At 34.0% G+C, this 12,971-nt stretch overlaps 1 protein-coding gene across 1 annotated transcript; it reads right to left on the bottom strand.

Moving 5' to 3' along the window:
- Positions 1-5,701: 5,701 nt before the first annotated feature.
- LOC114396139 lies at positions 5,702-10,654 on the bottom strand. Its single transcript, XM_028358031.1, has 7 exons — positions 9,967-10,654; positions 8,934-9,074; positions 8,491-8,856; positions 8,065-8,307; positions 7,439-7,531; positions 6,263-6,463; positions 5,702-6,179 (listed from the first exon to the last, which is right to left on the bottom strand). The coding sequence occupies exons 1-7, from the start codon at positions 10,303-10,305 to the stop codon at positions 5,967-5,969; spliced, it is 1,596 nt and encodes a 531-aa protein (XP_028213832.1). The 5' UTR covers positions 10,306-10,654; the 3' UTR covers positions 5,702-5,966.
- Positions 10,655-12,971: the final 2,317 nt, after the last annotated feature.

Below are 12,971 nucleotides of genomic sequence, written 5' to 3'. Positions count from 1 at the left end.
AATTTTTAATTTCACAAAATTTGATTATGACATATTTTCACAATATAAAGGGTATATATTTATTATAATTTTTAAATAACATTAAAAAATAAAAAAATTATTTTGTATAAAACACAAATTAAAATACTAATGATAACCATGATTTATTTATCTTAATCAAATAATGTAAATATTGTTCTTCTAATTTTATTATAAATCATCAAAGTATAATTAAAATAATATATAATTATTATGATTTACAAAATAATGAAAATATTGATTTGTTAATTTAAAAATATTACTAATATATTAATTTCAATAATTTTCAAGTATAAAAGTATTTAAGAATATTACATATTGATTATGATTTAAAAATTTAGCTTCCTAACTTTTCTAGAAAAATAAACTTAGTCTCAAATTCGGTCGCTAGCCTCAAAATAATTTTGTATAATAGCGACCAAAGAAAGCTCCGTCACTATCAGCATAACATAGCGACCGAACATATTCGGTCGCTAACGAAAAGTCCAGGTCGGTCGCTAATTTCCTCGCTAAAGTGCTTTTGAATTTATCTATACATCGCGACCGAAGTAGCGACCGAGGTATTCAGTGACGTTTCACTTCGGTTGCGAATACGGTCGCTGGGGCAAGTTAGCTACCAACTAAATTCGGCTGCAAATGCTGTGGCAATTAGTGACCAAATTACTCTGATCGCTATTTCGGTCACTAATAGCGACTAAATAATTTCGATCGTGAAACTGTATTTTTCTAGTAGTGTCCAAAATCATCCACCACAGGAGATGAAAAGACAAGGATAAGACTGGAGAGGTGGTCCTAAAAATTGATAATAGTAAAGCTTTTGACAGGGTGGACTAAGATTTCCTTTTTAGTAATCTCGAGAAAATTGATTTTCATGAAAAATGGATATTCTAGATGAAAATGTGTCTCCAATCTATACAATTATCTATCCTTGTTAATGGTGATCCGGTTGGGCAAATTTCTCCTGGGAGAGGACTTAAATTGGGTACTCACTATCACCCTACCTTTTTATATTATGTACTTAGGGTCTTTCAGCATTACTTATACAAAGTGAGGCGAGAGGTGATATCCATGGAGTCAAGATGTGTAGAGGGGCTCCACCCCTCTCACATCTTTTATTTGTTGATGACTGTTTTTTGTTTTGCAAGGTAGATGATAAAGAAATTCTTCTCCTTAAAAGACATTTCTTGACACATATATGGTCGTGCTTCAGGTCAACTAATCAATTATGAGAAATTTGAAATTTTCTACAGCTCCAACACTCCTCATTGAAAGCATTGGTTCTGTCAAATACTTGGGACTTCCATCCATCATTGGCAAGAGAAAGAAAGTTATCTTTGCTTTCATAAAAGATAGAATTCGAAGTTGTATTAACCATTGGACTACAAAACATCTCTCAAAAGCGGGTAAAGAAATCCTTGTGAAATATGTTGCTCAATCTATTCATACTTATTGTATGAGTGTCTATCTACTCCCTTCCACATTGCAAGATGAAATTCAAAAAATGATGAATTCATTCTGGTGGAGTTCGAATAATCAAGACAAAAGAGGTATTAATTGGCTCAACTGGGACAAAATGACAATGAGGAAGGAGTTTGGAGGTTTAGGATTCAAACATTTGCACACTTTTAATCTTATCATGCTAAGGAAGCAAGGTTAGAGAATAATGACCAACCATGAAACTATAGTTGCAAATGTCTTAAAAGCGAAAGAATTTTCATCCGTGAATTTCTTAGAAGCTCAACTAAGCGCAATCCAAGTTTTGTTTGGCACAGTATTCATGCTTCACAGCTAGTGGTGAAAGAAGGAGTGCAATGGAGAATTGGTGATGATAATTTGATTAATCTATGGACTCAACCTTGGTTAAATAATAGTAGCAATCTCTATGTCTCATCTACTCATTCCAATGTAAATTCTGATTTAAAAGTTAGAGGTCTTATTGATTATAATTCATGCGCCTGGAAGAAGATTCTAGTGGAGGAAATTTTTAATCCAACTGATGCAGAACATATTCTATCTATCCCTCTTCTCAAAACAATGGAGCACGACAAATTGATCTGGAGATTCACACAAAATGAAGAGTATTCAGTCAAGAGCACATATCATAATACAGTGGAGAACATGCTTGAAACACAACTTGAAGAGTGAAGGAAATTGGCCCGTCTTGTGGCTGCTTGGTGTCCCACACAAAATTAAGAATTTTCTTTGGAGACTATTGTGTGGATGCCTCCCAACTCAACACAATCTTCAAGCCAAACTCTCTTGAATGTGTTTGCTGTGAGACAAATATAGAGAACGCGTGGCATTTTTTTTCCTCATGTGATCATGCAAAAAGGATTTGGCGTGAAGCAAATATATGGCATATCATAGAACAAAATTGGGACTCAGCTGATAGCTTTAAACCATTCTTATTCAATATTTCGCAGGAATCTCATCCAAACTAGCGTGCAAAAATAAGTCTGGTCTTGTGCATTTGGACTTCACGAAACATGAGACTTTGGGAAGATAAAACCATCCATCCAATAGAAGCTCTCTCTCTCGAGTTGCAGAATTATGAGCAATGGAGGCAGATCAATGCGAAGCCACATACTCCCTCTACTGAAAACACTTTCATTCCATGGAACCCGCCCCATTAAGGACACATAAAATGTAATTTGGATGCAGCTATCTTCAAGGAAAGCAACTCCTTTTGTGTTGGTTTCTGTTTGAGAGACTCCAATGGTAATTTTCTTACAGCGAAGATGATAACTGCAACTGGCATCCCTGCTCCAAAAGAAGCTGAGGTTTGGGCTCTTCATCAAGCTATTCTGTGGGTTCAACAACTCAGCATTCGTAATGTCACTTTCGAGATGGATTGCAAATCAGTGGTTGATCATTTTATGAACTCTTCAAAAGGATTTTCAATCAGTAGATGTAGAGTTTCTTTTTCCAACTTATCAAACTCAAGGTGAATTTTGTAAAGAGACAAGTCAATCTTATAGCTCACAACTTAACAAGCACTTAAGATTTTATGCTAGTTTTCATCTTTAAATATATCTCATCTTATATTGTTACTCATATTCTGAATGAAAAGACATAACCATGTTTCCTCTAAAAAAACAAAAAAAATGACATAATTATGTTCCTCTAAAAAAAAAGAAAAGCATTAGTAGTTTTTATGAATGTAAGTCATAACATATTTATACCATTTTATTATATAAAAATTATTACATTTTTTATTAATCTAATCATTAAATTATAATAAATAGTACTCGTTATTTGTATGAAATTTTATAAAAATTAAATAACATTAATAAATGTAGAAGCATTGATTTAAATAGAAAAGTTAGCAAAACAAAACAAGAAAGGAAACATAGGTTTTTTTTTTCAAAATATTCTCATTTTTCAATATTGCACTACTTGCAAAGCGATGATGGGGATTGACAATCAATGTCAGTTTTTTGGTGGCTAAGGTCCTTAAGGAAAAACCCTTGTTCATCAATTTTGTATTATATAAAGATATCATTATCACAGTCACCCAAGTTTCAACTGGATTAGTATTTGTTCAACAATATAGGTCATTGACAAGAGAGATCTTGGATCAGTTGTTTCAGTTTTTTTTAAGTACTTTTTAAATAAATATAAGTAACTTTTCATTTTTTGTGTGTGTTTATTTAAACTATTTTTTTTAAAATATAGTTTTCTACTTTTTTAAGAAATAAATCTATATATTTCTTTAAAAAATCACTTTTAAAAAAATACTTTTTAAAAAAAAATCATCTTTTAAGCTTAAACAAATTGACCTCTTAATAAAAGGCTTGGGATGGATGAAACATTCAAATGACATAATTCCAAATTCTACTTTTGTATGGCAGATTTATTATATGATTTTATGATGAACCGTTATAAATCAGAATATATTTTTTTTACAACGATTAAAAAACTATCAGCGATAATAAGTTAAATTTATTATAATGGTTGACATTAAAACAACTATAATAAAATAAAATAACTTTTTAAAAAATGTTGGATCTATTATAGCAGTTACAAGAGAATTTGATATTCCTTATTAAAAAAGAGAATTTGATATAATAAATTAAACTGAAAAAATAAATTGATAAATCTTTTGTATAGGTTACTTGCAAAATTACAATAAAGAATTAATAAAGTTATTATATTGATTTTGTTTGAGTTAAATAGTATCAACACAAAATTCTTTCATATTATATCATAATTTAATAAATTAAGATCAAATTGGATAATTTTATCCTCAGAAAAATTATTTTCAATAAGCAAATACATGGTATATATAAACTATACTGTGGATACATTTTTCATTAAATTTTCATGACGTTAATTAGAATAAAGTCAAAAAAATGGTATTAAATGCATCTTCTTCCGTACGCAATGATGATATATTTAACTGTTGTATTATGTTGACTTATGTTTTAGTTTAGCCTCTTGTCCAACCTCTACCTGAAAAAGTTAAATCTAAATTAAACAAATTAATTTCAAATAAGAGAGAAAAAAGAAACGAAGGAAGAGGCACGTTGTTTGACAGATTCCACTATTCCAGCGTCTGGGACAGTGGGACGGCTGCAATTGACATGAGCTACTGACATGAGGTTCAAGCTCATGGATTGACAGCAAAAAAGTCTTTTCCATCTCTAACATCTTTCTACTCGCTCATTTCGTTCTTTCAAAAAAAAAAAAAAAACTTGCTCATTTTATCAATATATAATTCCACAAAATGTATGCATATTTTACACAAAAACGTATACATATATAAATTAGTTAGTAAACATTTACATCAAGTAGCTAGAAATTAAAATTTAATTAAAAGTAACCAACATTTAAATCATAAGAGTAAATATATAAATTACACAAAGAAAAAATTAAATGAAAAAATACTGATATCAAAATTATAGGACAAAATATACATGAAAACATATACAATTTAATTAAAACATTTTAAATAAATAAATTTTTATTAACAAATTATTGGATGAAATGGGTTTTAGCGAACTAAAGTAATATATAGTTCATTATTTAAAATAATTCTTCCAAAAATGCAAATGAACAAATATAGAAATATTTAATAAATAAATTTAAAGAGCTAAGCTAGTTCATCTTTTTGTAGTATATTTCTTTTTAAACCGCTAAAAAGAAACACCGTAAAATGTTATATTTCTTATACGTAAATCATCCGAGATTGTTCTGTTGCTAACCATCGGCATAAAATTTAAAACGGTGTATATTTATTTTGTCTATGCATTCCACGAGTTTTTCGACTAGATCGGTAATTTATGTGTAAGACCTATAATTTAATTGGATCTTTCTCTTTAATAATATCATTTTATATATTTTTTACTGACACGAGAGAATCTTGATAAAAAAAAATTACGGCAGTTTCTTCTAGCTGAACATTTACGTTGAAGAGGATAACATTTCTTTGTTATTACTGAAAATATTGTGTCAGAAAATTGTGGTTAGAGCTTAATAATGTCTCTCTTCACTTAGACCATGCAACAGATGACGGAACATGCATTACAAGCAATGCAAGAGACCCGTATTGAAGCATTGCCATTGCAACCACCATAATTTCAAAGAATCATTGAACCGTTGATCATAGAGTGCATGATTTCAAGTTTTGAGCAAATCCAACTCTCAATATGATTTTCTGTGGTCATGTTTTCATCAAAGTCAGTTTAGATTAAGGCCAAACCACTCAACATCACCATATGAACTTTGTAGCTCATATAATGACGATTATTCAAGCAGTTAGCTTACCTTCATGCTAATTAAATATCAATCTTGTACTGTGTTTTTTTTTATAGTTGACCATCAAGCTGTAGATACACAATGCCGTGTTGAATGGTTTATAGACAATTTTAGAACACCAAAGTACTTGATGCCTTAAGTTAAATTTAACAGGCAATTCAAAATGATAGAAACGATGGAAGAAGATGTATCTAACATCGAGAAGGCCTATCATAAGTTGGAGGAAGAGAAGGGCAATACTCATTCATGTTGGCATATGGCTCCAAGGTGTTATAGCCAGGCAGTTCCATCTTGTATTCACCAAGAATCTGACAGAATGGAATCCGGTCATTCTCATTGTTGCACCAACTTGGTAGGCGTGTTTGGTTGTCCTCGAAAATTCTGAGCATGTATGCATCGCGAATCTGCAAATAACAAGATATAAGCATTAGAAAAAGTTTTTATAATGGTGAAAGGTTCATGCATTTGCAGAGACATTACGACTTACGGTGAACTCGGTTACTTGAATGGAATTAGCAATGGGACCAAAAACTTCAGCCTCTTTATACATAGAAAGGATAAAGGCAACACAAGTTGTCGACTTTCCATCACTGTATACCCATTCGTCTTGTTCTGGAATGGTGAGTAATTCATCAAAAGGTATCCCACGCTTCTCAGTCTCTACTAAAATATCATGCAAATCCAAACCCTGAATGCAAATAAAAATTAGAGATCCCAGTACTTATGAAAAAGGCAACCAGATTAGTTCAGCAAAATATGCCATGTGAGTTCCTGCTGTCGTGGTAAATAAACTTGATGAGCTGATGAACTATTTAAACATTCAATTCTCAATAAGAGCCAGAGGAGCACACAAAGTTACAAAAAATTTATTCAAACCAAACATGTCCTATGAACACTCACATACTTACAAAATGTCAAATCTAAACTTTACCAAAAAAAGTTTCAAATTAAAACAAAGTCAAGCATTTCATAAAGAAGTCCTCATAGAACAATCTTGCATTTATTATACAAAATGAAGTACTGAACTAGAACTAAAAGACATAGAATTTCCATCTTGAATTTATTGAAATTATCGAATAGCAACAGAAACACACTTTGCAGTTGTTGGAAAACCTCAATTTCAGAGAATAAGTCTGTTTCTGGTTTTGACAGAGTTGTTCCCATAAAGTAAAAGAAATTAAAGAGATTTGGCTCCTCTAAAGTGAGGAGAAGCATTTTAGAGAATAAGGTATACTCACAATCATTGATTAGAAAATCAATGGTTGAGAATTATGATATAATAAAATATATATATATATATATATATATATATATATAATCTTAAAATTAATTACAATCTCAACTATTGATTTTCTAAGTAATGGCTATTACTGCACTTTATCCTCTAAAGTGCACTCTGCTCACCATAGAAGATCCAAATCCGAAAGAAAGACTACACTTTGGTTCATTTGATTGGCAAAATGCTGTAAGAATTTTAAGCACGTTTTTTTCTTGGAGGATTACTTTTCCTCCCATGTCCCATCTCTTTATAAATTTTCCTGTCTTAAAGAATCCCTTCTGTTATTTAGGGAAAAAGGAAAAGAAGGAAAGAACACTACATACATTTAGAGCAAATGGATACTATTCTTCCCACAGAAATGTTTAAACCAGTGCCAAGACTTACCTCAGTCCCTAACCGCTTATTCAATGCTTCATTCCACATATTTGCCGAATAAGCTGGCTGCAATCTAGTCCACATAGACATGACAGAAATTACCTGCACAGAGAACATGCCATTCAGAACTAGACTTCCATTCAGAACCAGCTTAATAAATAAAATTTTAATTTGATGCCTCCTTTGTATTTGAGATATGCAGGGGCAGAGGCAGGGTAGGGAAATTGTCTCATGCACTACTAGGTTCAGTGCACAAATACAGGCAAGCAAGAAAGAACCCTTTCTCTAGTAGGAGAAAACAAAAACATGCATATATCAACACAAAGAAGTGTAACATCACTAAAATCCTAGATGCCAACATAGTCCTTCCATCCCATTGTCATCTTCCCCGTGGATCCATCAATGGCTTTCTAAAGCCATAAGCACTAACTACTTCTTCCTTAGACTGTTTCCCATGTAGAAAGATTTAAATTACTTGTAGCAATCAGTTCAAACTTAAACCATTTCATAAAATACACAATAGTCTACTGGCAAAACAGCATGTTGTTCACAACACAATTTGCTGGTTCAATTGTATACTTACTAATTAATTTATGATACATTTAACTAATAAGTAACAAGAACAAGTTTTCTACCAAGTGAGCATCAAGAGGTGGAGGATAGTTGTCTGCTACAGTGTCAATCCAACTGAATATCATATTGTGATAACCATATGGCTTGCCAGACATGCTCCGGGCATATTCCCATGCTGCAGTGGAGTTAAATTTTGCTCGTATTTCTGGATGCAGGGGAAGTAAGGCTATCTGTGGATTGGAATCATCCTTAAGAGCCAATTCCCACCATTCTTCCCAGGGAATTACCACTATTATTTCTTCACCCTGCACAAAGACATATTATGCTTCTATAATCAATTAAAATAAAACATAGCTCAGTCACCAGTCACCACCCCCAACAACCATGGAACAATTACAAAATTCCTGTTCAACTGGCATTTAGATGATTACATCAATGATGTTAAAAGAAAAATGATAAAAATTATAAAAACCGAATCACTTTAATACCTTTTCATTCTCGTGCCCTGATTCACCAACCCATAAATTGCCCCATTCATCCTTCAAGCAAACCGCAGTATGACCAGCGAATGAACCAGTAACCCACTTTTCTAGCGTCTCAAAACCTCCCCACCTACCCCGGATCTTCGACACAGCTAAGAAGTCTCCTGAATGAACATCTGCAGGATCTATATATGCACGCCAAGGCTGGCTGCGCTTCTCAAATGTAGCTCCCATGTGTTTCTTCAGAAAATCCAGGTTGGCTTTCTGACCCCAACCAGTGTTCGAGAACAAAGGCAAAACATCAATCAGAGAAAGCAGAGTTCCAAGCATCCCGGATGGCATGAGAAACACAGAAACCCCATGCTGCTTCACCTGTTCAATTCAGCAAGATATTGAGAGCTTTAAAACAGGTTTACAACTATAATAAATAAAAGAAAAAGAAAAATTACATATTCCAACTCTGCAGGCTCTTCCCACGAGTCAAACTTCAAGGTATGTTCTCGTGAAGAGAAGTAGTAGTCCCAAGTAATCCTGTAGGGTGTTGCAAAAACATACAAATCCATGCAGGTCCAGCTATGTGCAGCCTCTGTCTGTAAAAAAGAACAATTATATTTCAGCAAAGGAAACGTATAATCCATATCATCAAGCAACATAAGGCATAACAGAAAACACATTAAAAATTTCCAATTAAGAAAATCCAACCTACAGCTTTTCACTGAATCGACATTCGACACAAGCTATGTGGTAACAAGAAATGCTAGCAATATAATCTCTACTACGTTCTTTTGAATATATTCTTTAGTATTTGCTGAAAATAGAACTTACTAAAAATCACCAAGTCGTATGAGTTTCACATCTAATCTAATAAACCTCACTCATGATTTTTGTAATTTCCAACAAATTTTAGAGTAAATAATGATTTTTGTAATTTCCAACAAATTTTAGAGTAAATAATTAGGACCTTAGGTATAAAAGTTTTTTGCATTGTCATACAATCGGAAACCATTAGGTATCGTAAGTTTGTTAACTACCTTAAAAGTCATATAAGGAATAATTTCTGATTAGTTGATCATGTAAAAATTTAACTAGACAATACATACTTATTAAACCTAAAATTTTAATAAATAATAATAAAAAGTGTACGAGAAAAAAATGTGTCATTAGTGCTCCTCTGGGAGTAACCCAGCAACAACTACTAGTAGTTACATTAATAACATATTCTTAACTATACAAAATGCGACATATTCTTAACTATCCAAAATGCGACATATTCTTAACTATCCAAAATGCGTCATATTCTTAACTATCCAAAATGCGTCCTCTGGGAGTAACCCAGCAACCTCAGTCATGAACTAAGCAAGGTAAAAAGAAAAATAAAAAAGATACCTTTTTCAATCAAAGTTACTAATCTTGATTCTAGTATATTCATAAATGCAGAAACATGCTATGGTAATTAAACAAATATAAAATTCGGAAGATGACCTTGAGATAGAGAGTGGCACCCTCCAAAGAGGGTGCGAACTCAATCTTGGCGGTGTTATCGAAGAAGCATGCCCCTTTCCACTTGACGGAGGCATTGGCAGGAGTGAGGGACCCAACGAAATAAGGGAGCAGGTCGACGGCGCTGTGCAGGTTGTTCAGAACCGGCCACGAGATCTCGCGCGGCAGCACGGGGAGCACGTCGTTTACTCTAAACGGCACCTTCAGAGCGTGTCCCCGTTCGCACCCAAACGACAACAACAACAACGCCGTTATTGTTGTTATTACCACGATCCATGATGATGATGCCACCAGAGCGTGGAATTGAATGCGAGGAGGCATCAAATTCAAAGGGGAGGGATTGGATTCTAGGATTGATTGGAATTATTTTTCTTCGAAGGATGATTTCATGCTAGGGCTTTGTTTGGTTCCGAATCGGTAAAAGGGAGAGGATAGAATTTTGGGGATTATTGTGGTTTCGAGGTGGGACCCAGAGGGGCACGTGGCGATGCAGGGCGTCGTGGTTGTGAATTCTTCGTTGACTTCAAACCTGAATTCTATTTCTGCCGTGTCATGACTAGATGGTGATTCTTCAGTCAAACAACGGAGCTAGCTGGAGGCCAACCACGACTGACTCCGTAATTCGATGTACCGTGCTGCCAGGGATATCTTGCATAAACGCATCGTTTATGCTCCGTTTTTTGTTTTCTTTTTGGGTAAACTGTCCCTTTATTCTCTCAATTTATAATACGTTCATATTTTATTTTTTAAAAGATGAAAAAAATAAAATTTTGTATTTGAATTTGTGAAAAAGTGACAATTTAATCTAAGCATTAAATATTTTTGTCAAAACAAACGGAATGTTTTATATGACATTTGTGGATAAATTTATCATCCAAAATTTTCTTATGTGTGTTTTTAATTTCGTAATGAGTAGAATAGACTAATTTATCAATATAATTTTGATAAACTAATTTGTCATTGTAGAGAAATGTTAATTTTTATTTACATAGAAATTTTTTTCCAAGAAAGCATCTGTTGAGTTGCAACATCTACTCCTTCCCCAACCACTATTATATGGTGTTCTCTTCTAAAGGCACTTCCATCTTTTTCCCCCAACTTCAACGGTTAATTTTATTTTCTTCCATCGAGTCAAACACAAATTTTCTTTTTCTTCTAGCCTTGAACGCAAGTTTTGTTGTTCTATCTCTCCTACTCAAGTTTCACGAAAATGGGTTGACAGGTATAAGAAAAGTTATGTTACCTTACCTTTATTGCTAGTCTACAACTAAAAGGGATAAAATAATAATTATGAATTCCTCATTTCTTTCTCATAGATATCAAAAGGCTACATATAGCTAAAACACTAACGCTGCACGTGTCCACAATTCCAATGATAACTACAAATACTAACGGTTAATAAAAGACTGGACATACAACAAAGCTAATTTTGTTGAATTCAAAGTTGAAATCCCCTGCAAGAGTTGAGGTCTTCACGTTCCTTCCTGGTCTTTTAGCAACATTAGGCCCAATATTGGTGATAGGCCTAACATTCACATGATGGGTATGGTGGAAAAGGAAGTCATCATGAAGGTGGGTCATCCAACAATGGTGGTGGCTACCATGAGTGTAATGTTGAATGTTGGTGTGGGTTAAAGGCTATAATTAGAACATCCAAAACATCTAAAAATTTAGGGTCAATTCTTTTGATGAGAGGTGGATATGAAAGTACTAGGAGTGAGGACGGATGTCTTGCAAATGAAGTTGAAGATAATCAAATACTTTGTTTTTCTTTTGCTTTTGGTCATAGTTGTTTGTTCATGGTTGGTTTAGGGGTGGTAAATGGGTGTTGGATCATGTAGCTGGCCCAAGTTTAGTTTGATTTTGTTTTTTTGATGAATTTGTCAATTAGTTGCTAAATTGAGGGATGTATTTGACATTATTTCATATTAATGAAGGACTTATTTCTTGGTTAACATCATGTTGAAAATGGTTGGCTAACGATGGTCTTGTCAAAGCTTCTCTTTGACTCCCTGATGGAAGCTTGCTTGTGGGGCTTCTATGGAGGCTGAATCTTTGAGCTTAAATGAGGTCCTTTAATGGTGATTTTCCACCATGGAGATGCAGCGGAAGACAAATGAGAAGAGGTGAGAGGAGGCGTCATCCACTAGGGAATAAGCCATGGAAGAAAGAGCTTCACCACCAAGATGAGCCTTGGATAAGAAGCTTGGAGAGGATGCTTCAATGGAGGAAAAGAAAGAGGGAGAGAAAGAGAGAGGAGGGAGCACGAAATTGAAGGAAGAAAAAGGGAGAGAAGTTGAACTTTGAGTTATGTCTCACAAGACTCTCATTCATCAAAGTTACAACAAGTGTTACACATGTTTCTATTTATAGACTAGGTAGCTTCCATGAGAAGCTTTCTTGAGAAAACTTCCTTGAGAAACTTCTTTGAGAAAACTTTCTTGAGAAGCTAGAACTTAGCTACACACACCCCTCTAATAACTAAGCTCACCTCCTTGAGAAGCTTCCTTGAAAAGATTCCTAAAGAAGCTAGAGCTTAGCTGCACACACCTATCTAATAGCTAAGCTCACCTCCTTGAGATGAGAAGCTAGAACTTAGCTACACCCCCCTATAATAGCTAAGCTCACCCCCATGACAAAATACATAAAAATACAAAAAAAGTCCCTACTACAAAGACTACTCAAAATGCCTCGAAATACAAGGCTAAAACTCTATACTACTAGAATGGCCAAAATACAAGGCCTAAACGAAGGAAAAAACCTATTCTAATATTTACAAAGATAAGCGGGCTCATACTTAGCCCATGGGCTCAAAATCTACCCTACAGCTCATGAGAACCCTAGTGCCTTCCCTTGGATCTCTGGCCCAATCTACTTGGAGTCTTCTATCCAATGCCCTTGCAGGGTAGGATTGCATCATTCCTTCCACCTTGGAAAGGATTTGACCTCAAATCCCGAGGTTCTTCATACTCTGGGCTCCTTCCCTC

The sequence above is a fragment of the Glycine soja genome, chromosome 18 (assembly GCF_004193775.1).
Source record: "Glycine soja cultivar W05 chromosome 18, ASM419377v2, whole genome shotgun sequence".
Classification (NCBI taxonomy): Eukaryota; Viridiplantae; Streptophyta; class Magnoliopsida; order Fabales; family Fabaceae; genus Glycine; species Glycine soja.
This window is presented reverse-complemented; position numbering and strand designations above follow the sequence as displayed.